This window comes from Squalius cephalus, assembly GCF_949319135.1.
Source record: "Squalius cephalus genome assembly, contig: scaffold_79, whole genome shotgun sequence".
Classification (NCBI taxonomy): domain Eukaryota; kingdom Metazoa; phylum Chordata; class Actinopteri; order Cypriniformes; family Leuciscidae; genus Squalius; species Squalius cephalus.
In genome coordinates this window covers 86,061-112,444 of record NW_027645807.1, presented here as the reverse complement: position 1 = coordinate 112,444, position 26,384 = coordinate 86,061, and the positions used below count along the sequence as shown (strand labels likewise).

The following is a 26,384-nucleotide window of genomic DNA, read 5'->3' as shown; positions in this document are numbered from 1 at the left end:
GTGGGTTCTTGATGTTTAAAAGAACACCAGTTGACGAAGAGGTTCCACTTCAACGCACAGGCATGTCTCGTGAACGAAGCTCTAGCAGAAGTGATGGTAGCCACCACCGCTGGTGGTAGGGTACTCAAACCTGCCTCGTCCCGTCCAGGAGCCACACGTGGAGGTTCCAAAGATCGGGACGAGGGTGCCAAAGGGTGCCCCGTCCCTGAGAAAGGAGGTCCTTCCTCAGAGGAATTGGCCAGGGAGGTGCTGTCGCGAGGAGTACTAGTTCGGAGAACCAGGTCCGGTTGTGCCAATACGGGGCAACCAAAATGACCTGCTCCTCGTCCTCCCTGATCTTGCGCAAAGTCTGCGCAAGAAGGCTCACTGGGGGAAACGCATACTTGCGTAGGCCCCGCGGCCAGCTGTGCGCCAGTGCATCCGTGCCGAGCGTGCCCTCGGTCAGGGAACAATACAGGTCGCAGTGGGACGAGTCGTGAGAGGCAAACAGGTCTACCTGTGCGTCCCCGAACTGATCCCAAATCAGCTGGACCGACTGGGGATGGAGTCTCCATTCTCCAGCGAGAGGCCGAAGCCGAGACAGCTCGTCGGCCGCCTGGTTCAGGTCTCCCGGGATATAAATGGCTCGAAGCGACCTCATATGCTTCTGACTCCATATGAGGAGGTGGCGAGCGAGTTGCGACATACGGCGGGAGCGTAGACCACCTTGATGGTTGATGTACGCTACTGTCGCGGTATTGTCTGAACGGACTAGTACGTGCTGACCCTTGAGCAACGCACGGGAGCAACGCACGGAAGCGGTGCAGGGCGAGACGTACAGCCAGCAACTCGAGGCAATTGACATGCCAAAGGCGCTGGGGTCCTGTCCAGGAGCCCGCGGCAGCATGCCCATTGCACATGGCACCCCAGCCCGTGGTGGAGGCATCCGTTGATACAACAACATGCCGGGAAACTCATTCTAAGGGCACTCCGGCCCGTAGAAAACTGAGGTTCGTCCACGGGGTGAAGGTCTGACGGCAGGCTGGAGTCACTGGGACTTGGAGCGTGCCGTGTTGCCATGCCCACCTCGGGACTCGATCGCGAAGCCAAAGCTGAAGCGGTCTCATATGAAGCAATCCGAGCGGCGTTACTGCGGCTGCGGATGCCATATGCCCCAGGAGCCTCTGAAATAGTTTCAGTGGAACCGCACTCTTGTCGTCGAATTGGTGAAGACAAGTCAGCAGTGACTGCGCGCGCTCGCTCGTAAGCTGCGCGCACATGGCGACCGAGTCGATCTCCATACCGAGAAAAGAGATCCTCTGCACGGGGCAGAGTTTGCTCTTCTCCCAGTTGACCCGAAGGCCAGACGAGCTAGGTGCCGGAGCACTAGGTCCCTGTGTTCGCAAACCTGGTCTCGAGAGTGAGCTAGGATCAGCCAGTCGTCGAGATAGTTCAGGATGCGAACCCCGTGTTCCCGGAGGGGAACAAGGGCTGCCTCGACGACCTTCGTGAAGACGCGAGGAGACAGGGCTAGCCCGAATGGAAGAACCGCGTACTGGTATGCCCGCCCCTCGAAAGCAAACCGAAGAAACGGTCTGTGTCGAGGTAAAATGGAGACATGGAAGTAGGCGTCCTTCAGGTCGATCGCTGCAAACCAATCCTGCGGCCGCACGCACTGGAGGATGCGTTTGGCCGTAAGCATCTTGAACGGCAGCCTGTGAAGGGAGCGGTTCAAGACGCGCAGGTCGAGGATTGGCCGTAACCCACCGGAATTCTTCGGTACAATGAAGTACGGGCTGTAGAAGCCGGACTTCATTTCGGCTGGAGGGACAATCTCGATCGCACCCTTCGCCAGTAGGGTGGCGACCTCCGCTCTCATGACAGGGGCATTGCCACCGACCATAGTGAAGCGGACTCCCCTGAAGCGGGGAGGAGACCGTGCGAACTGAATCGCGTAGCCGAGCCTGATGGTTCTCGCGACCCAGCGGGCCAGTCTGGGAAGCTCTAACCAGGCCTCCAGAAACTGCACCAGCGGGGTCATACGAACCACAGACGTACCGTCGGTGGGGCAGCGAGGCGGAATGACCGGCCCAGGCGAGGGTGGCATAGCGGCCCTGTGCGGGGGCGCGGTCATAGCCGCGTCCTGCCAGAGGTGGCCAGGGGAGGACCAGCGTCCCACGGGGGCGTGCTCTGGCAGGGGTCTGGCGACAGAGGGGGATGAGAGGAGCGTGGCCCGTGGGCGGCGCGTGCTGTCATCCACAGCCTCTTGGGGCTCAGAGAAAGAGCATCAGTTCTTTTTGAATGAGATTCTCCCCCAGCCCTCCACCGGGGGAAGGAGTGGTCCTGCTACCAGCTCCTGAAAGAACTGAGCCCTAACTCTAAGCCGCCCGTCTCAGGAGTGCTGCTTAACCAGGTGTTAGTCGGCTAAGGGGCAGAGACAGGCGGTGCCAGCCTCCAGCGACCTCCTCATGCTCGGGCCGGTGAAGGCTCGAGGGGAGGAGCCGCATGGAGGTGGCGTCGGCGGGAAACAGACTAAGGAGGCCACACGGACGGATGACCGTCAGTGCAGAAGCCTCAGTCTGCTTCTGGAGAGATCGAAGACTGTTGGGCGCAGTCCTCAACCACCCCGCCGACCAAGCTGCCCATCTCAAGAGTGCTGCTTAGACTGGCGTGGCAGTCTAAGGGGCGGAGACTGGCAGCGCCGCCCTCCTGTGACCTCCTCCTGCTCAGGGCCGGTGAAGGCCTGAGGGGAGGAGCCGCATGGAGGTGGCCTTGGCGGGAAGCAAACTAAGGAGACCACACGGATGGATGACCATCAGTGCAGACGCACCTGAGTCTGCTTCTGGTGGCCGAAGCCACACCGCCAAAGAGCCCAGCCTGGGACATGGGGGAGCTGAGAAAATGAATTCCCAGACCCCCTCACATCAACCTGGCTAAGCCCATGTCTGGACCACTCTAGTGGACACCACCTGACCCAGGATCACGCAGGTACCGATGTCGCCCGAGAGCAAGGTCAGTAGTGTGCGCGGCGGAACGACCAGGCTGGGCATGGGAGGCATAGGGGCATGGGAGGCATAGGCATAGGCCCCAGCAAGGGGGCGTGGTCGAGTTTCCGCATTCTGTCAGTGTTGGCCAGGGAAGGACCAGCGTTCCACTGCGGCCGGTTCTGACAGAACTCCAGAGTCAGCACTGCCTCGAAGGCGAAGGCGACACACAGGACTGCATGCCTGTGTCACAATAGTGACAGAGAACATACAAACCAAGATCGCCTCACGATCAAGGGCAGCGAAGGCGGAGGACGCCCGTGGGCCGCGAAAGTCACGTGGACTCCCGCGGGCCGGAAGCGTCCTGATGCACATCCGGGAAGCCTACAGCGCTCGGGGGGAGGATGCCACTCCAACCGATGCTTTCAGCTGCCCGGGAAAGCATGGCCATCAGCTCTGGATCTGACTCGACTAACGCTGACACTCCCGAGGGAGGCAACGCAGTCGAATCCTCATTTCCAGAGGAATCAAGCCCGCCTTATGATGCTGTGAGTGACATGACACCATCTGCTGGAGTCCCGAATGAAAACACTGGGTCCCCGAGAGGAACCAGGCACACACGGAAGCCCCACGGTTTGCGATGTGGAGGGGGGCGTGGCCCGAGGAAAGCTCGTCGGAATTATGCCACACCATAACCCTCAGATCACCCTGGCCACCAGCCAAAGTATCCCTCTCGTTTTTCTTTTTAGAAAGAGATAGATTGGGGTGTGGCAGAGGGGACTCTCACAGAGAGATCATTGAGTTTTCTATAAACATCGCGATGGTCATGTTCCCGCAATGAAAACATGACTCATCCACGAGCACTGCCGAGCGTGATTAAGCCCAACACGCAAAACAGCGCTCGCGACCGTTAAACAGATGAGTCACGCGCCCACATCCAGTAATACACGGGCGAACCGTCTTGAAAAAGACGTGCCGCGTGCAGCTCTTTTAGAGAGAGGAAAAGCTCAGCAGTGTGCTGAAGCGCCCAGGGAGAAACACACTCACTGTCGGCAGATCACTGCACAGATCAGCAGCAGGCAATGCGATCTCGCTGGAACACGCCGTCACACAAACACACTGAAGAGCCGCTCGTCTCGTAGAGTGAAGATGATACAGAATGGCTTGTAGGAGTGAAGAAAACTCTTGGCTCCGAAGCGAAAACATATCTGCATGTTGCCAGCGTACTTCCTTATATACCCCCGGCGTGGGGCGGAGATACGCTATGCAAATTCCGCAGACCCATGGCATTTCATTGCCATTGGCTCATTTTATATACTCGAAGATGACAGGCTTTCTAAGCGAAACCCCATTCGTCGTCATCCGACGTAACTCGGAGTGACCACGAAAGGGAAATGGATTTATTTTAATGAAATCTGAGAGGTTTCTGTCCTTCCATTGACACGCAATTACCACTTTGACGCATCAAAAAGGTCATAAAGAGATTGTAAAACTATAGTTTGAATTTTCGGAAGAAAAAATTATATGATGAATGGATTTAATTTAGGATTTTATTCACATATAAACATTCATTAACTCACACATCAGTTGTGGTAAACAGAAGCTCAAGCAAGTTCATTCTGGTGTTACGCAGCAACTTTGAGCTTCAGCAAGAACCAATGAGGTTTGTTCTCGCGCGTCAAGCAGGATCTGTTGAGCTTCTGTTTATGTTCCCTGATCAATGTTTATATGTGACCCTGGACCTCAAAACCAGTCACATGGGTAATTTTTTTATTATTGAGATTTATACATCATCTGAAAGCTGAATAAATAAGCTTTCCATTGATGTATGGTTTGTTAGGAATATTTGGCTGAGATACAACTATTTGAAAAACTGGAATCTGAGGGAGCAAAAAAATCTAAACATTGAGAAAGTCGTCTTTAAAGTTGTCCATTTATTTTCACGATTTTGCTGCATTCACTCACTCACTCAAATGTTTTATATTTACAGTAGAAAATTTACAAATTATATTCATGGAACATTATCTTTACTTAATATACTAATAATTTTTGGCATAAAAGAAAAAACGATAATTTTGACCGACAATGTATTGTTGGCTTTTGCCACAAATATACCGTGCGACTTATGACTGGTTTTGTGATCCAGGGTCACATATGTGAATAAAAGCCTAAATTCAGTGTGTTCATCATATAGACAATGATCGTGTATCTTGGTAGTTGTGTGGACTGTCAATGGAAGGACAAGAATTTCTCATATTTCTTGTAAAATATCTTCATTTGTATTTTGAAGATAAACAAAAGTCTTACAGGTCTGGAACGACATGAGGGTGAGTAATTGATGACATTTTTAAAAATTTTGGGTGAACTAAGCCTTTAAGGAAGATCCATTATGTCATGCACATATACACCTTTTTCACCACCCTTACATTCTTTGATTGATGCATGTTTTATTATGTGTGTCTCTGTAGGAATTCTTGAAAGACAAATCTCAGCGTGAGGAGGCTCTGAAGAAATACAAGGAAAAGAAAAAAGCAACATATCAGCTGTTGAAGAGAAAAACCAAGAAGGGTCAGCCCAACCTCAACCTGCAGATGGAGCTATTGCTGCAAAAGATTCAAGCGCAGCGCAAATAACTCACATCAGACTTAAAAACTGTTTCAAGTTGTTTAAAGCATTTTAAAGTAAAAATGCACCATCACACAATAAAATGTGCAGTTTGGGTGAGTGCTTTTTTTTTATTTACATAATGTGTATAACTGTCTTTACAGTATTTTTTTTGTTTTTTAAATAAAAGGTTACATAAAGTTAATTCAAGCTGGTAGCAAGAAATACTATTACTATGGCAGTGAATTTATGGAAAAATGTGATGCCTAATAATAATTTATTGAGTGGTAAATCCATTTTCTCATTATATTTAGGCAGATAATGCTGTCAGCCGCTGAACTGCTTAACCGTTTTTTCAACAACTTTAAATGTTTACAGTGTTTTGCATAATTTTCTCATTTCCTCTAACTGCTTTTTAAAATATATTGTGACAAATGTAATGAATAAATGGTATCTTTTGTTTATTAGGTGAAAAATATTGATATTAAAATAAAAAAAAAAATAGGCAAAATATTAAAATACAAATAATACAAAATTTGTTTCAATGCATGTAACCTGTTATACAAAAATATTTCAGATAACAAAAACATGAATCTTTAACAGCAGTTTAAGAAACCCCCATATCTCCAGGAACTGTAATATGATTTGATGAAGAGGCAGTGGGTGTGGTCAGTGAGTCATATGGCTCCTCCCTCTTTATTTGACTCCTCCTCCACATCATCATAATCTGCTTTTAAAAACAAAAGCAAACTCATATTTTCATTGTTATAAATGCACCAAGATGTAGTTTAAATGAGAAACATAATAAATAAAAGCAGATATAGGTTATAGAAAGGTTACAATAACCTACCCAACAGGTTCCTCTCATCTTCACTGCTGTTCTTCACATCATCATACTCCTCCTGATCTCCCTCTGATTCACATGTGAAATAAAAACCTCACATTGTAGTTTGTAAATCAGCTTGTGTCATTAATGATGTCATTGATCTCTTTCACCTCATGACTGTCTGAGATTATTAGATTTACTCCTGATAAAGTCGTGATGATTCATTAATGGTAGAAATGTTCAATATTAGTGGGTGAAGGTGATCATGAAATGCAGTTCTGTGTGACTCACCTTTTACATCTCGAAAGATCTGTCCATTAATGATGACATCATCATAATGCTCTGGTGTGTCCACTACACATGAACATATAGACAGAACAAACATTGCATTATATCTTACAATGTAATGGGATTAACCATAATATTATAAATCACTATAAAAGGATTATGGTAAATACACCAATAACAATAAAAAGTAAACACCATATTTGATAGAGTTCTGTCCACTTGTCATTACATCATCATAGCTCTCAGGAGTGTATTCTGTAAATTTAACATGAGACAATATATAATGTATATATATTTCTACACATATATACAGATTTTAATATATTTTAAATATTTCTTCCTATTATAGAATAACCGAACGACACCTGTCTCACGATCTGGTTTCAGTCCATCAGTGATGACATCATCATAGTATCCCAGTGTGATTTCCTTCATCATCTCTTCTGCATCAAAACATGTATAATTTGGGCATTTTTTAATATTTTGGGAAACAAAATAAATGTAAAATATACTGTTGCAGGTTTTGGGTAATGAATGTTAGCTGTGTCCCAATTCAGAGGCTGTCCTCTGGTCGTCACATTTGAAGGCTGTATACCTCATCAAGGATGTCTTATTTAAGAGAAGTAAAAAAATTGACTGTTATTCCTCATGAGGTGTAAAATACTGAAATTTCTTTCTTACTTTGCAATCTAACGAGTTATTTTTCTTAAAGGGGACATATCGTGCTAAATCCACTAGGGCTGTCAACTTTAGTCGTTTAGTCGACTAATCGGTCGATGCCGTCTTGGTCGACTGACATTCTCATTGTTTGACCAGTCGCATTTTTTTTTTGTTTTGTTTTTTTTTCACCAATAAAGAAATTTTCATTGATTTACTCCTTGATATTTATTCCTTTATAAGCAGTTATATATTACTGTATTCTAAATATAATTAGCCTATGTTTTATCCCCAACTTTAAATGCTTTAATTTAGGCTATTTTGTAACAGCGCCACAGTTTAGCGCACCACGTAGAACACTCAGGAACCGCACCTGTGGCTGGCTGCACTGCTGCTTCGCGCTCAGTAAGGAATATAGGAAGTAATCTCAATGTGTCTGTCTGTCCGTTTGCATTTTGATTATTTCGAGAACCGTTCATCCAATCGACTTCACAAGGGAGTGCAGTGTGGCATTTGGTGCAATATAGACAGACACGCGAGACGCGACACGTTCAGAATTAATAGTAAACTACAGAACAGCGTGAGCGGGAAGCGGTGCACCTCACGCGAGCAGGGCTATATTCTCCGAGAACGGACACTGCACTAGTGATATAAAACGCACACAGTCTGTTAACTTAAGCAATACTTTTAAGGTAGTCTAATATTTTTTCTGACTAACAAATTACTGACACAGTGGGTAGATTTAAATAAAGAAAAACGAAATTTAAATAAAGAAAAAAACGAAATTTAAATACAGAAAAAATGAAATTTAAATAAAGAAAAACGAAATTTAAATAAAGAAAAACAAAATTTAAATAGGCCTAAAGAAAAACGAAATTTAAATAAAGAAAAAACGAAATTTAAATAAAGAAAAACGAAATTAAGTTAGCCTAAATTAAAAACGAGATTAATTTAGATTGATGATAATAACGGGTAAAAAGTCTAATACATTTTGTTTCTATTATTATATTTTCCACAATGTCAAAGCAACAGCAGCAATACAAGCTCAGACATGCACTTCGGTCCATACAAACTCCGCTGGAACACTCAGGCGTCGGTTCTATTTCTAGCATGCACGCGTTTTCTGCGTGGCTCGAGCCGCGCCTGAGACGCATGTCTCACGCAGGCAGTGTGCAAACTCCAACCTGTTAACATGGGAGCCGAAATAAAAACAGACACCCAACGCAGCTGAGACTCTCACGCCAGCAGCCAGTGTGTCGCCGGCCTTATTCAAGCGCGAATGAGAACCGTTTCGCGGGGGATCCCAGGTGTCAATAAAAAAAAAAAAACGTTTTTTCGTTGTTGTTTTATAAATGCTCTATGACAATTGTTTAATAAATGTTCAATCAAAATGCAAAACATCACGTCTTTTTTTTTTTTTTTTTTTAGTCGACTAATCGTTGTGCAGGACAGGACTTTGGTCGACTAAGCATTTCTTTGGTTGACTACAGCCCTAAAATCCACTTTTTTAGCCCTTAAATGTGCTTCGTTGATATCTTTATATTCTGTTTTGGCCTTATTTTTCAACCTGTTCTGATTTTTCTGTTATCTATGACGTTTTGTGAACTATTACGTCACAGTATTTGCAGCGGAACTGCCAAATAAGGACATTGACTTCCAGCCCAACACTTCGAGCAATCCGCCATTTTCATTTCTCGCTGCAATTTTGTAGTCCAAGCTAAAAGATGCAGAAGTTACGAGAGGGTAAGTTAAAATGTTCGGTTGTTGGATGTAGTAACCCACACGCTTCATTACACCGTCTAATGTAGATGAACTGCCGCGCTTGTTTAACTGAAAGAACGAGCAGAGAGAGAGAGACCCGGTCGCGCGCACGCACTCTCTCTCTCTTCGGAGCCAGGCGAAAATGTAAACAAGACACCAAACTAGACGCTGTCTTGCTCTCTCTCCCTCGCACATATTAATCAAAATAAATCGACACGGTGGTAAAAGGTCGGAAGACCAAAGTTTCATGTGTAAATACAGTAACACACCATTGCGATACATCCATATGAAGACGTTGTTCTGCAGGTTCGTCGTCTTCATTTTCATCTCGCTCCGGCTCCGACTCTGGCTCGAACATGTAAGGCTGGCTGGACAAGTCTTCCGTTGTTGACATTTTGTTAATAACGTGTGAATAAAAAGTTTCTGTGCCGCTAGATAATCGTATCTCTGCTATCAAACTACAAAAATGGCCGAACGGGGTGGAGTTGAACCGAGTGTCACCTCTGCATCCTGGAGAGGGGGCGGGGTATGAAGTGTCTCAATTGTATTTAAAGAGACCGCACCAAAACGAGTTGCTCTCAGACGCACATCAGAAAAGGGGTAGAAAAGGGGCCTGTGGAGCTATAATAATAAGGAATTCAGACCCAAGCATTGCAGTTCCGCTTTATATAGACTACAAATGTATGATTTATATGTAAAAAGGAACGATTTAAAAGCATGATATGTCTCCTTTAAATGAGACCGCCTTAATGACGTATGCAGTCTTCAGATGCGACCTCCGGAGGACACAGCCTCTGATTGGGACACAGCGGGATCACCGACCTTTCAGGACACTGCCATTGGTGACATCATCATAATATGCAGTCTTGAACTCTTTTTCTAATAAGATAAAAGTTTTACTGTTTGAGTTTTAAAGTGGGGAACTATGACGTCAAAGAGGATAAAACACCGCCTCCACAAAAGAAGATCAACGCCTACTTCAACACGGCCTGTTTAGCCCCGCCCACCGATTCGCCCAAACATGCTAAATAACATAGGACGACATGATGATTTGCTAAACCGGATCGAGCTACTTCCAAGCAATAAACATGCTGTTTACTAAATATTGTGCAGTGCCTGGTTGTGGAAGAAGACAGTCTGCATAAGCTTCCTTCGGATTCCAGCATGGTTAAACTTTATTAAATCAGTCAATCACAATTTCCCGACACGGATCTGCCAGCAACATGTAAGTAACCATGTGTATTCTAATGCCTGATCTGCGATCAGTGATTTCTGTGTAATTATTCAAGTTCAGATATTTCTCTTAAAATCGTTCAACACTGTTTATGCATCAGTGACTAAACGATCAACTTCACATAATTTCTCGTAGTATTATGAAAATAATCTTTTTTAAACTGTTATTAAATTATATACAGAAAGCGATCAAAGAACGATCCCTTTCCAATCGCCCAAGCTGTCAATCAAACAGCACAGCGCGAGCCGCGAGAGCTTATCTGGACACTTACCAAACTCGTGATGAAATAATGACACTGTTGCACTACACACCGAAACTCTTACTGTGTATTCACATCGTGTTTGCATTGTGATTTGGTGTAAGCATTTGTGAGAGTGCAAAAATTGCGTTGCAATGATAAGATCTTTATTCACGCGATCAACAGACTGTCTGTCATCTGCTCAGTCAGTGCTCATCATGCTGCAACCTTTCATGTGATGGAATAGATTTAAATATAATGCTTTAAACGATACTTTTCACGATTTGTTAATCTCGATAACTGTAATAGTAAAAAAGTAGTAAAAGTTTTCGAGAGAGTTCCTGTAATACTAGCTATTTTATATGCAAGCATGTCAGCCAATCACAGCAGTGGGCGTTTGCACTGCAGTCTCACAGCAGACACGCCCCTTAAAACTGAGCGTTCAAGTCTGAGCCTGAAATCAGGCTTGAAAAAATGGCTTTTATTTATAAATTATGACAATTTTTGATGTAAAAATCATACTAACATTATAAGGGCACCCCAGGCAACATTATAAAATAATAAAACAATCCAGTTCATGACCCCTTTAAAATGTGTAAATATAGTGCTATGCATAAGTTTAGACACCCATGCTAAAGTTGACTAAAAAGAGGAATAAAAAATTATCTTTTGGAAATTTAACTTAATGCCTTAAAGGAGCTGTATGTAAGAAATCTATTTCAATTAATCATAAAATGGCCCTGATGTGTCACTAGACATTAAGAAATCATGTTCATTTCAAATACTTATATCACTGACAACAGTAGTATGGCTAGGATATTGTCATTTAAAAAGTGGACTTGCAGCCCTCAACTGATGTTGATGTTGTCATTTTGTGTTTTGGCCTGACGCGCCTCCCTCCACCTATCTACCAATCACGAAGTCAGTAGTGTTTCGGGATCCGGGTTGCCAGCTTTGCTCTAACCTACTCTAGTCGGATAAAAATGTCTAATGTTACTAAATCAAAAAGACCTCGTTATAATTCAGAAATTCGTTGTGACAAAGTCTGAAATAAAACCAGAATTTGTATTGGAGATGCTTTTGAAAGATGGAGACGGCTGAAAACGGAGAAGAATTTGAACACAGACGCCAACGTAGCTAATTTTCTCCTGGACAGGTAAGATTCATCTAAGTTAACTTATGCTTGGCTAACTTGTACTTGATGTCAATGGACATTTCATAAATTCATGACAGTCGAACAAAGTTATGCATGTTCGTGCAAAGTAACGTAACGTTAGCTCACATGGACGTATGCTAACATTAGCAATGCATTATAGGAGCCCGTTTCTCTGTTATTATGCTGAGATGCTGAGGAAAACATTAGCACGCCCATTATATGAAAATTTGAAACGTAATTGAGACAGAAGCCTAACTTTACCTCAGAAAAAATTATTCGACATTCGTTCTTCACGTATATCGTGGACTAAGTTACACATGCTGCAAGTTGACCTGTATTTCACATCACATATTTTAGCGTGTTATGGACGTGGGCTGCAGGGTAAGTAAAAAAATACAGCTGGCCACTTTCACTTAGCTGCTATAGCATCAGCTAAATGAATAGCTGTATCTTTGATATTGGTTACACATAGTGACATAGGCTTGTGCTTGTACTTACACTAATGACAGACGTTACAAGTTAGACTTACAGCTACCGTTCTGTCTGTCACATACGAGCATAACGTTACATCTTTACGATTATATTTAACTAAGGACAATTAGTACATTTTTTAAATGCATAATTACTTATCAAAATATCTCTCATGAAGCATAAACATAATTAACAGAAAAAAAACGTACTGTGTACGTCTCGTCGGAAGCTCATTGAAGCAGCCTACGTTTCTGCTGAATTCAGCTTATCTGGCAACCTCGAGTGAGGGGGGAGGGGGAGGGGATACACCGCTCTATAGTATTTTTAAAGTGATTGCAGTACCAGTTTTGGCCACAATCCTACATACAGTTCCTTTAATTAAAAAAATTAGGAAAAATCCAACCTTTAAGGACACCAATTTTCTTTGTGAATGAATAATGTATCGTAAATAAATAAATGTTCTTCCTTAAAATACAGGGTGCATAAGTTTGGACACCCCTATGTTAAATTCCCATAGAGGCAGGCAGATTTTTATTTTTAAAGGCCAGTTACTTCATGGATCCAGGATACTATGCATCCTGATAAAGTTCCCTTGGCCTTTGGAATTAAAATAGCCCCACATCATCACATAGCCTTCACCATACCTAGAGATTGGCATGGAGTACTTTCCATAAGATCATCTCTCAATGCAAATCAAACCAGCTATTAGGCTAACTGAAATAAAACCATGCCAATCTCTAGGTATGGTGAATGCTATGTGATGATGTGGGGCTATTTTAATTCCAAAGGCCAAGGGAACTTTATGCATAGCACTGTATATATATATATATATATATATATATATATATATATATATATATATATATATATATATATTTTATATTTGTAAATCAAATTCTTGATTTGGATCTACTTCAGCTCTCTAACCTGAGAGAAGCTCGTCAGCATCTTCATACCCAGAATGCAGTTCTTCAGAGACGAGACTTCCTGTTAAAGGACAGCAGAACAGTCAGAAACATATTCATCATTGTAAACAGATTGAATCCTCATTTCTCATTTGGATCATAAAGCACTGTTTTACTTACAACACAACACAAATATTAATTACTTACATTTTAAAAGCATTAGAGGCAGAAATACCATGTTTTTTGTTTTAGGCCTATTAGAAAAACACACATGTATCCTCACATGAACCCATGAACCCTCACTGCCTTCCAGAAATACACACAGGAAGAGACAAACACACACAAACACAAATACAAATACACACACACACACACACACACACACACACACACACACACACACCTGCACCTTGATTACTAACATATGAACCCCTCCTTATTACCCTCAAAATACACAAGGAAGAGACACTCACTGACACACACACACACATAAACATTCTTCAAAATACTTTAATATTGTTATTTAAAACTATATAGAATAACAGAACGACACCTGACTCACGATCTGGTTTCAGTCCAACAGTGATGACACCATCATAGTATCCCGGTGTGATTTCCTTCATCTCTTCTGCATCAACACAGAATATGTTTGGATACAAAAGCCAAAATATGTTCTTGTTGCAGGTCATGAGACCATTAAGTTATTAATCATCTGATAATAAATCATGTGATTAATTTAAAAGGTCACTGACCTTTCAGGACACTGTTGTTGGTGACATCATCATAATATACAGTCTTGAAATCTTTTGCTAAAAAGGAGAAAATAATGTTAATATATAAATAAACAGCAGTGTTTAAATAGTATTTAAAGAGTTTTTGGTCAAATATTGAATCGAATTTGTTAATTACGTTTATTTATTTAGGTTGAATTTAATGAAAAGTATTTTGAGTGGAATGAATATGAGCTTCTGCTGTCTAACCTGAGAGAAGCTCATCAGCATCTTCATACCCAGAATGCAGTTCTTCAGAGACGAGACTTCCTGTTAAAGGAGAGAAAAAGAGTCAGGAACATGTTCATCATCACAAACAGACTGAATCCTCATTTCCATTGGATAAAAAAAAAAAATCATATATAAAAAATAAATAAATAAATAAAAATAAATTTAGAGGCAGAAATCCCATGTTTTTTTTTAGGTTTGTTTTCTGATAGTCCTATTAGCAAACACACATGTATCCTCACATGAACCCATTCCTCACTGCTTTCCAGAAATACACACAGGAAGAGACAAATACACACACACACACATGTACAAACATATGAACCGCTCCTTATTACCCTCTAAAAATACATACAGGAAGAAACACACACACACACACACACACACACACATAAACATGCACCTGCAGCTCTGTGGTTTTCTGTGAGGAATTCTCTGGTTTAAAGCCGGAGGTTTAACAGGACTAATAATAGATGAACATCAAGTGTCTGACAGACTCACTTATTAATCATATTAAATAATATTCACGGCTCATGTCTCACCTCTCTGAGTGAAGTGATTGTGTCTGTGATGAATCTCCTCATAAACGGCCTCAGTCGTCGTCCTGTGTCTCCTCTTAGAGAGAGCTGTGAGTGTAGACAGACAAACCTGCTGTCAGTTCACAACACATGACTGATCACACACTGAATAACACACAATATGACAGTCTCTGGATCTCTCCTACCTCTCCTCATCACTCTGTTCTGCTGAATCAGTATAAGCAGTGGCACTAAGAGCAGTAAGAGCAAAACTCCCAGTACAACCACAAGCACAGAGAGAGACACTGGAGGAGAAGCTGATGTTGTTGTGGCAGGAGAAGTGGACACTGACAAATCTGTAAAATCTGAAAAAACAGATACAAATCATGCAAATACACAAAGATTATTAGCACTAAAATGATGTGAAAATGACTAATATTGCTCAGTGATTTGCTCTGACCTGCACAGGTGAGTACAGCGTGCTCTTTGTGGGAGCAGTCAGTGTGGTTCTTCAGGGAGAGAGGACAGTCCCACAGGTGAATCTCATTCCCTCTGCACTCGACTCTGTTCAGCAACACAACACGTTCACCAGCACAAAAGACTAAATTCCCATCAGCCCTCAGTGCTGCTCCACAACCCAGCTGCCTGCAGACCACCTGAGCATCGCTGATGTCCCACAGATCAGCACAGACTGAACCCCACACAGCGTTATGATACACCTCCAGCCTCCCAGAGCACCGGCCCAAACCTCCAATCAGTCTGAGAGGAACACGATCTAAATCACACACAGAAACATCACTGACCAGCTTCAGGACACCATTCACAACAAAACACATAACTTAACTAAGACGGCTTTAAATGTATGATTAGTAGATTACATTTATGAATTTGATTATGATTTTTAAATGCAAATAAATTCTTGTTTAAATGCACATTTTAATGGAAAACAGTCTTAAATTAAAAAACTTACTTGAACACTGTCTCTGGTGAGGATATGGAGAGGTAGAACATGTCAGACGACTCAGAGGAGACTCAGGATTCTCCTCCTCTGAGATTAAATATTAAGAGAACTGAACATTAGGACTCAAAAATCATAACTTCTCTCAGTGAAACATATCAATGTGAAAACATAATTTAAGCCTCATAAATCATTTTAGGCTCTGTCCATCAAATTAGATTAGTGTTTCAGAAACAGTTTATTCACCACATTATATACAAACATTGTGTTTAAAGAAACATAACTACTGAGACCATCTTACATTATTTAAACATAATCTCACTTGAGCAGGTGATTTTGGCCACTTCATCATTATCACAGTCATTCTGTCCCCAGGGTGAAGATGGACACTGCCACAGATTTGAATCATGTGGTCGACATTTGACTTCATCCAGCCAGTTACGAGCTGATTCCAGTCTTGATGTAGAATCAGACACAACACCAGATCTTCCACAGTTCAGCTCTTGACAGATCAGACTCACTGTGTCTCTGTCCATCTGGTTCCAGCACACATTACCCCAGGATCCATTGTAGAAAACCTCCACATTCCCTTCACAGCCCTCAGTTAACCTGATCTCTTTAAACTCTAGATGGAAAAGGATGTGTATTAAAACAATTGGAGTTTAAGTTGTGCTAAACCTAAAATATCACCAAAATAACTGGTTATTACAAGGCTAATGCACACTGCTAGCACTGGTAGCATCTAAAAAAGATACTTAAATATATTTTTATAATATATTATGAATCTTATATACTACTTGATTCTGCTTGGTCAATAAAAAAATATTTAAAAAGTAGGCATCCATGGCAGCGCTGTCTATCAGACTATACAGTAAGATGGACTGTTGTAAAATATGATCCATCCGCTCCTGATGATCCTGGTTTTTATTTTGCAGAAATGATCACCTGTACATTATTCCTTTAAACATTTGAATAATATATTTAAAAATCAATCACATTACTTTACTGATTACCTGAGCACACGACTCCTACATCATCCTTGTGTTGACAGTCATGTTTCCCCCAGCCTGGAGAAGAGCAGTTCCACAGGGACGTCTCATTCCCCTCACACTCCACCTCATCCAGCCATATGGGTCCAGAACCAGGACCAAACCAGGCTGGTACCTGCTGGTTACTGAGGGCCACTCCACACTGCAGCTGTCTGCACACCACATGGGCATCTTTAATATCCCAGGAGTCATCACACACTGTCCCCCATGAGCCGCTGTGAAAAACCTCCAGCCTCCCTGCACAGTCTCCCCCAGAACCCACCAGCCTGATGGACCCGCGACCTGATATTCAGAGAGAGAAACACATTATTGATCACTAACAACTGAAGAATCTGCCCAGATGTTGTTGTTCTCACCAAGGCAGGTGATTGACAGCTGTTGTGTGGAGCTGCAGTTGAGAGTTTGTGGAGAGCTGCAGTTCCCCAGATGAGCTTCACTCCCAGAGCACTGGAAGCCCGTCACACACTCATGACTGTGTTCAGGACTGGATGAAGAGGAGCCGGAGAAGTTCAGCACAGAGCCACAGCCCAGCTGTCTGCAGACCACAGAGGATTCAGTGAGACTCCAGGAGTCCAGCAGAACTCTCCTCCAGACCTGATGGATGGAAACTTCCAGCTCCCCCTCACACTGTCTCTCTCCAGACAACCGCACCAGACCGTCATGAACAGCCAGAGAGGAACCTGAGTGAAAGATGTGGCATTTTATTAAAGGGGTGGTTGATTATGATTACACTTTTCTAACTTTAGTTTAGAAACTAAGTGCTGTTTGATCATAAACAACATCTGCAAAGTTATGACACTCAAAGTTCAAAACAAAGGGAGATATTTTCTTTTAAAGAAATGGCTTCTTCCCAACTTAGTGACATTACTAACCCTAAAATGTACATAAACCCCGCCCCCCGGAACACATTTTATAGATGATCAAGACACAATGACTAGAAGATAACTACACATAAGCTACATCAATTCATCAACTAACCATTCAGAAATGTTGTCTATATGTTGTCACTTCTTGAGTCTCTCCATTTTCTGACTCCGCGTTTTTGCTCACCCTCAAAAAGTGACAATTTTAACATGCTATATAAAAATATCTGTGGGGTATTTTGAGCTAAAACTTCACATACACACTCTGGGGAAATCAAAGACGTATTTTACATCTTGTGAAAAGGGCATTATACCACCCCTTTAAAATATTGCAAGGTAATTTATATAGGTAATCTTTTTTTTAGTAAACCCCCTCACCAGAGCAGACGACTCCAACATCTCGTCTATGAGAACATTCAGCTCGACTCCATGAAGAGACGGAACATTCTGAGAGTTTTGTTTCATTCCCGTCACAATCAAACACATCAGCCCAGATTTCACCACTTCCCTCTCCAAACCAGTCTGATCCCACAACAGACACAGCAATCCCACAATCCAGCTGTCTACAGAGGACACTGGCAGCTCTCATATCCCAGCATGCATCACACACTGTGCCCCATTTACTGAAGTACTGACGCTCAACTCGACCAGAACAGACGTCAGGACCGTTGACCAGTCTGAGATCAGTGTAACCTGGACAAAGAACAGAGATCTTACTGAAATTGATCAAACCAAGAAGAAACTGATCAAATAATTAGATTTATTATTTAATAATTAGATTCTTCTATACAGTAGAGAGGCTGGACATTTATTTTTTACCAGAACATATCAGTCCCACGTTGTGTTTATGGGTGCAGTTTATATTATGTGAGGTTGGTGATTGACAGCGTCGAATGTGTGATTCACTTCCTCTGCACTGAATCTCTTGTGTCCACATCTGAGCGTCTCCTTTGCCAAAAGCATCTTCTCCCAGCACCTGTACAGGAGCCCCACAGTCCAGCTCTCTACACACAACCTCTGCATCCTGCTGGTCAAAGGCAGCGTCACACACTGTGTACCAGGTGTTCCCACGAAGGACCTCTAGTCTCCCAGAGCACAGGTGAGGTCCATCAACAAGTCTTGTAAACCGTCCATAGTTTATGGTTTCTGATTATATTGAGAGAGTGCACAGCACAGAAGAACACTTTAACTGGATGTGTTATGTCCTGAAGAGACATCTGGCACTATCAGTTTTATACAGACATAAAGCAACAGCAAGTCACTGTCCTTTAATTAATTAAATATTTTTAGAATGGATGAAAATTAAATAATTCTTTAGACAATAACACATGTTAATTATTCAACAAATTGTTTATGAATTGCTCTGAAAACAAATTAAAACAAAAAATTGTGCAGCGCTTTTCACAATACAAATGTTTGTTTCAAAGCAGCTTTACAGAAAATGCATGAGTCCACGTGTCCAAGTTATATATTTCAGAAATGTACATATAAAAATCACAGAGTCAGCTAATAATGTATTCATTTAAACAATGTATTAATTTAAGGCAGAAACGGTGAGCTCATTGAAGTAATGAATACATGTTGTTAACAAATGATTAGGATATATAGAAAGTTGAGTATTGGTGCATGTTGAACCATGATCAGTGATGCATTAACAGAGTGATGTATGGAGCCGCTCACCTGAGCATCTGACTCCAGCATCATGTTGATGACCACAGCCAATATTAACACCCCATCCTCTTGATATACAGTTCTTCAGTGTTGACTCTGATCCTGTACAGCCCACATTATCCATCCAGATTTTACCTGATCCTTTTCCAAAGCGAGCATCACTCAGAGCCTCTAGAGCCTCTCCACATCCTATCTCTCTACACACCACTTCAGCATCAAGCATACCCCAGTTAACATGACACACTGTTCCCCACTGACCATCATGATGAACCTCCACTCTACCAGCACAGCGACTGTTACCACCAACCAATCTAACAGTCTCAAAATCTGTACATGAAAGAGAGATTTAGCTAGTAGCAGTAGAACATTGCAAAGTTGAGGACATATTCAAAATAGGAGAAAATCATTATGACTAATTAAATTGGTTGCCTGTAAAAATTAATTATTAAAATTTAATTAGTATAAGTTAAATGATCTAGTGTCATAAGATATATTTTTATATATTACACAGGCCTCTATTCAGTTTCTATTGGTATATATATATATCAACTGCTCATTTGAACATAATTTCACCTCATTACTCTCTATTTTTTTTACTTACCAGCTGTGGTTATAGTGACTATATAGGAGAGTAAAACGAGTGTCAGAAATCCCTCCATCTTCTTCTGCTCGTCACACTGTTTGTTTGACTCTGTTTCTCCTCTGCTCCCTCACACACACTGAAGAAACTGGCTCCTGTCAGTCCCCTAAAGAGAGAGAGACTCTCACAGCTGCCAATGACACTCACTGTTACCTTATTAGACACAACAGAGGAAATCATCAAACACAATCACTGACAAATCACACAGCAGCATTTTTATTTTCTCCATATATATCAATAAAGTGTGAGCGCTGATGAGCGGGACTCCTCCTCCACCATGAAAAGACACTTCACAGAGGATAGAATCATATCTTTCATAAGTCAGGATGGAGAAATAGTCACACTAAACTTAAAGGAGATTGATAGAGAAACACTGCAGGTTATGTTCAGCATCAAAGCCTGTCACTGCACACAGGAGATACAAGACTGATGACTGATTTTTGTAAGTCTGATCACTTCAAACACTTGTAACTTAGTAGAAAACTTAGAAAACTTTTTTTTTTCATGAATTATTTGAATAAATGTAACATTTTAATCTCATTGTTTCTGGATAAATTATGCATAATATTAGGCTACTATACGTGGACATACTATTCAGATGTGTTTTTATTTAATATATTAAATATTATCTACATAAATAGGTAAACTATTTTTTAACTTTTGAGAAAATATAACAGCAATGAATGTGCGTTTAATGCTGCAATGCTGTATTTGTCCAGCAGATGGCCGCAAAACACCTTCTATTGTAAAGGGTAAGGGTTAGCACATAAGGGAGAGTGAACGTACAGGATGTTGGATGGCAATCAATGGTTTCTCTTCACTTATAGCAACATTTATTAGTAACTTGTTTCATGTAGTAGAGCTCATTGATTTTACACTTTATCTGCTGTTGTAATAGCCTATGCACAGACATGTAGGCAGTTGGGTTTGCATCTTCTCTCTATTCCAGAGGATTTGATGTTTGTATCGATTATCTTTGAATTGATTATGTAATTGGCATGATACATTTACCTGACATAATAAATTGTTACATTTGATTATTCTAACTGACTTTGACATTATTTTCATTGAAGAGTTAAACGGAATAGTCAAACATTCGCTCACTTATAGTGAGGCAAAAAATATTATTCAAACCTTTCATTTATGGAGTCAGATGAAATAACGAGAAAATACATATGAGAATTGTTTTCCATTTAATCTTGTTGTGTTGCGTAAAAGGAAAGACAGTAACGCGCAGAGAATCCTTCCCCGTATTATTGGAGACCCCCATTGGACCAATATAGACGGGCTTACAATTTATAAGTTGTTTCATGTACTCATTTCACTACACATTGATTTTACACTTTATCTGCAGTTGGGCCATTCCAGTGCAACTTCAAAATCAAACTTTATTTTTTTATCTTTTTTTCAACACTGAATCTAATACTACACATATTTAACTCAGGCAACTTTATTTTTCATAAATCTCAGGCAACTTTATTTTTTACAAGGTTTCTAAGCAGAAGATGGACGCATGTTTTCTCAGTCCCGTTGGCGAAACTCATGTGCCGTTTAAAAGCATGTTTAAAAGCATGTCAGTTAATTCCTTTGTTTTCCACACATTTAAGTGTTTATTTTGAAGAAATTGTTTGTTATATGATCAAATAATTGATATTTGTGACAAAAAACAAACAAACAAACAAACAAAAAAACACTAAGGTGTATTTTAATACAAAACACAAAGCCAATTTTTTTTTTTTTTTTTCATTTTAAAGAAGACCAAAGCCTCAAGTTATAATTTTGTTAATAATTTAATTTATTAAACAATTGTATAAATGATGGACCAAACAAAACTGATAAAAACAGTGGTTTACCTTTATTCTTTCTTTTAGAAAACAAAAAAACAGAAATGAACACTTGGTAACAGGAATGAGTGTCCATATGTGTGTGCATGTGTGTGTATGAGAGAGAGTGTTGTGTGTGTATGACAAGACTGACTGATGACTGACTGCTCGCTTACTAATGCTATACTTCACACACAAAATACTTGATCTTTAAATATAGAAATTATAATAAACTGAACATTTTAGTTCAAGTTATTTTTGGAACAAACGTGTTTTATAATATTAAATGTATTTTACATTGTATGATGTTTAAACCAAGAGCACAATTAACAGAATGTTGTTAATAAATTATTGGAATCAACTGGACTGGTTGTTTACAATAAACAGACAAGTTTCGGAACACATTTGTAAATAAATATTGGTTTCTTCTAATGAAAAAACTGTACTTTTACTTCGTTACATTGGGCGACGTTCCTCTCGTTACTTTATTTTAATGCAATATGTGTTGTTAAATGCGTAGTTTATTCCAAGCGCGCTGTATCTTTTTTCTGGACTTGAGCGATGCTCAATTCACAAATGAATGACTCTTTTGAGTCGATTCTGTTCAAAGACTTCATCAAACAAGTTGGCAGATCTGTCTAAATCGGTTCGCGAATCAGTTTGAATGATTCAGTTCCTGAGTCTGTTCAGTTCCTGCACGCACTGAATCTGAAGCCCTTTCAATTCACACTGGACTCGGAGTCGTAACAGGAAGATTTAAGCACATCCTGAGCGTTAGATGAAGTGGCAGTGGACCTACAGTACAGTCAAGTGAGAGCAAATCTTCAAATGCATCATATTTTTGCCAGCGATGAAGATCTTTATTAGTTGAACTTGAACATCTTCGTAAGCTGTCTGTGAATGAATGATTCCACAGGAGTCAGGACGATATATTCGATTTCATTTCACTCAGGTAATACATTTTACAACCAAACAGATTATTACGACACGATACTAGAAAGTATGACATTACCCGTTTTTTGGACATATACATTAATTTACATTAAATAAAGCTACCATTGTTCACAGTTTATGAACACCCGCCATCCCGCGGTATTGTGTGTATCGTTGCGCAGTGGCGTGCGAACTCGACTTGAAAACGAATGCCTTTGCCTGCCGTAGACAGTTAACCAGTTTAAACATGCTTGCAGAAATATACATTTGATTATATTTTGGAGAACAGTCAGAAGAAGATCCGTCGATGTACTTTTATTTGTTTTTGTTTTTTTGTGTTCAGATATTCAGTAGCAGTCCTGAGCGCGAGCACATGTGAAGAGTTTTAACTCTTTATTCTCTGTGTCAATTACATGCCTTTGAATGAAACACTCTGCAGATTCACTTTATTTCGACATTGTCTAATAATCCAAATGTAGTTGTATAAGTTACTATTATACAAACCAGAGGACAGGCAATGATTTTCGAGCTATACAGATGGCAGAAATAATGCACGTCTCTCTTCTGTTTTTGTTGCAAAGATAGCTGATAATAATAGTCATTTAAATAAACAAAATCTAAATAATATCATTTTATATATATGACGACTTCAGAGGCAAAAGCCTCTGAGTACCATCTGAAATTTTCTTCTAAAAGAGCATTTTTATCAAGCTTGTATGTTTATGTTCACACTTAAATGGCAATGAAAAGTAGCCTACCTATTAATTGTCATTAAAGTGAAATTACTGAACTTAAATATACGAGCTTGATACAAATGATTGTTTTAGAAGAAAATTTCAGATGGCACTCAGAGGCTTTTGCATCATGAAGTCTTCATATATACAGGTGCTGGTCATAAAATTAGAATATCATCAAAAAGTTGATTTATTTCAAGAATTCAACTTAACAGGTGAAACTAATATATTATATAGATTCATTACATGCAAAGTGAGATATTTCAAGCCTTTATTTGTTAGAATTTTGATGATTATGGTTTACAGCTTATGAAACCCACGAAATCAAAATCCCAGAAAATTAGAATATTACATGAAATCACACAGTAATTACACAGTGATACCATGGTCATTGAACCAGGTTTTGGTTATTTTGGCAGTGTGGGCAGGTGTAAATCCTGCTGGAGAATGAAGGAAGCATGAAGTGCTCTGGAAATGTCCTGGTAGACGGCTGCGTTGACTCTGGATTTAATAAAGCACAGTGGACCAAAGTCCTCTTTTCTGATGAGAGCAAATTTTGCATCTCATTTGGAAACCAAGGTCCCAGAGTCTAGAGGAAGAATGGAGAGGCACACAATCCAAGATGCTTGAAGTCCAGTGTGAAGTTTCCACAGTCTGTGTTGGTTTGGGGAGCCATGTCATCGGCTGGTGTTGGTCCACTGTGCTGTCCACTCAACGCAGCCGTCTACCAGGACATTTCCAGAGCACTTCATGCTTCCTTCAGCAGACAAGCTTTATGGAGATGCTGATTTCATTTTCCAGCAGGATTTGCACCTGCCCACACTGCCAAAAGAACCAAAACCTGGTTCAATGACCATGGTATCACTGTGTAATTACTGTGTGATTTCATGTAATATTCTAATTTTCTGGGATTTTGATTTCGTGGGTTTCATAAGCTGTAAACCATAATCATCAAAATTATAACAAATAAAGGCTTGAAATATCTCACTTTGCATATAATGAGTCTATATAATATATTAGTTTCACCTGTTAAGTTGAATTCTTGAAATAAATCAACTTTTTGATGATATTCTAATTTTATGACCAGCACCTGTGTGTATATATATATATATATATATATATATATATATATATATATATGATCCGAAGTAACTAGTTACTCACTACTTGAGTAGTTTTTTCATTGGATACTTTTTTACTCTTACTCAAGTAACTATTAAGATTATTACTTTTACTTTTACTTTGAGTAAATATTTCTATAAGTACTTGTACTTTTACTTGAGTACAGTTTTTGGATACTCTACCCACCTCTGTTCATAGCACATTCATTTTACTCTTTGTCTGCCTTTATAAGATAGGCTATTGTAATACAGAGAATGACAGAATGATGTAGGCAACACTGTAAGTGAGAGTGATAGGCCTATTTATAGTATTTTCAGCAGGTCCTAAAAATCGTTTCTAAAGGTAAGTGTTTGTTAAAAATCGAATTAAACCATCAGATGAAGCCATAAAGGAAAGGGGCAAATTATAAAACGTCCTGTTTTTTTTTTGTTTTTGTTTTTTTTTGTTTTGTTTTTTTAAATGGGAAAAATAAAACATTAGTTGGATTCCTTGTTAATTATCTCGTCCTAGAACAACAGAACATTAAGTTATAGGCCTACGTTCACTGTGTGCTGGTCAGTGATTTTATTGTAAAGAAAATTCTAGAAGAGCAAAATCCATTCATCGAACTCCATTTATCGCGTCCGCTCTCCGTTACAGTAGGCCTACATTTTATGGCAAGCCGTTTTAACATTTAATCTTTAAAACCTACTAGTATCTATTTTCATGCTACTAGTACTTATTTTTTAGATACATCTATTCCATTAAGTACTAGTACTTATTCATTAGATACTAGTACCTATTAATTAGATACTAGTACTTATTCAATAGATAGGCCTACTAGTACCTATTTATTAGATACTAGTATTTATTCCAAATGTTACTAGTAAGATTTTTTATTTTACTAGTAAGATTTTTAATTGAACTCTACAGTGGCCGTTCTGAGTCATAACATAAGACGAGTAAAAAAGCTGTTGTGACCAGAGGTGGGTAGTAACGAAGTACATTTACTTCGTTACATTTACTTGAGTACTTTTTTAGAAAAATTGTACTTTTAAGAGTAGATTTGAATGTGGGTACTTTTTACTTTTACTCGAGTACATTTCTAATGAAAAAACTGTACTTTTACTTCGTTACATTGGGCGACGTTCCTCTCGTTACTTTATTTTAATGCAATATGTGTTGTTAAATGCGTAGTTTATTCCAAGCGCGCTGTATCTTTTTTCTGGACTTGAGCGATGCTCAATTCACAAATGAATGACTCTTTTGAGTCGATTCTGTTCAAAGACTTCATCAAACAAGTTGGCAGATCTGTCTAAATCGGTTCGCGAATCAGTTTGAATGATTCAGTTCCTGAGTCTGTTCAGTTCCTGCACGCACTGAATCTGAAGCCCTTTCAATTCACACTGGACTCGGAGTCGTAACAGGAAGATTTAAGCACATCCTGAGCGTTAGATGAAGTGGCAGTGGACCTACAGTACAGTCAAGTGAGAGCAAATCTTCAAATGCATCATATTTTTGCCAGCGATGAAGATCTTTATTAGTTGAACTTGAACATCTTCGTAAGCTGTCTGTGAATGAATGATTCCACAGGAGTCAGGACGATATATTCGATTTCATTTCACTCAGGTAATACATTTTACAACCAAACAGATTATTACGACACGATACTAGAAAGTATGACATTACCCGTTTTTTGGACATATACATTAATTTACATTAAATAAAGCTACCATTGTTCACAGTTTATGAACACCCGCCATCCCGCGGTATTGTGTGTATCGTTGCGCAGTGGCGTGCGAACTCGACTTGAAAACGAATGCCTTTGCCTGCCGTAGACAGTTAACCAGTTTAAACATGCTTGCAGAAATATACATTTGATTATATTTTGGAGAACAGTCAGAAGAAGATCCGTCGATGTACTTTTATTTGTTTTTGTTTTTTTGTGTTCAGATATTCAGTAGCAGTCCTGAGCGCGAGCACATGTGAAGAG

The 26,384-nt window shown here is 40.4% G+C and overlaps 1 protein-coding gene across 1 annotated transcript in view; it reads right to left on the bottom strand.

Annotated features, from left to right (window-relative positions):
• Positions 1 to 5,946: 5,946 nt before the first annotated feature.
• Positions 5,947 to 26,384, bottom strand: part of LOC307154221 (scavenger receptor cysteine-rich type 1 protein M130-like) — a gene marked incomplete at its 5' end in the record, with an annotated part of 29,647 nt that continues 9,209 nt past the window's right edge. Inside the window, 18 exons of the mRNA XM_079898985.1 lie at positions 5,947 to 6,294; positions 6,418 to 6,480; positions 6,685 to 6,747; positions 6,877 to 6,936; positions 13,657 to 13,731; positions 13,856 to 13,912; positions 14,084 to 14,143; positions 14,644 to 14,727; positions 14,826 to 14,975; positions 15,080 to 15,394; positions 15,590 to 15,667; positions 15,900 to 16,202; positions 16,591 to 16,908; positions 16,983 to 17,306; positions 17,868 to 18,182; positions 18,309 to 18,635; positions 19,170 to 19,487; positions 22,354 to 22,418. Coding sequence (XP_079755111.1) covers positions 6,245 to 6,294; positions 6,418 to 6,480; positions 6,685 to 6,747; positions 6,877 to 6,936; positions 13,657 to 13,731; positions 13,856 to 13,912; positions 14,084 to 14,143; positions 14,644 to 14,727; positions 14,826 to 14,975; positions 15,080 to 15,394; positions 15,590 to 15,667; positions 15,900 to 16,202; positions 16,591 to 16,908; positions 16,983 to 17,306; positions 17,868 to 18,182; positions 18,309 to 18,635; positions 19,170 to 19,487; positions 22,354 to 22,418 — 3,025 coding nt within the window. The 3' untranslated portion in view covers positions 5,947 to 6,244. The remainder of the gene's footprint in view (positions 6,295 to 6,417; positions 6,481 to 6,684; positions 6,748 to 6,876; positions 6,937 to 13,656; positions 13,732 to 13,855; positions 13,913 to 14,083; positions 14,144 to 14,643; positions 14,728 to 14,825; positions 14,976 to 15,079; positions 15,395 to 15,589; positions 15,668 to 15,899; positions 16,203 to 16,590; positions 16,909 to 16,982; positions 17,307 to 17,867; positions 18,183 to 18,308; positions 18,636 to 19,169; positions 19,488 to 22,353; positions 22,419 to 26,384) is intronic.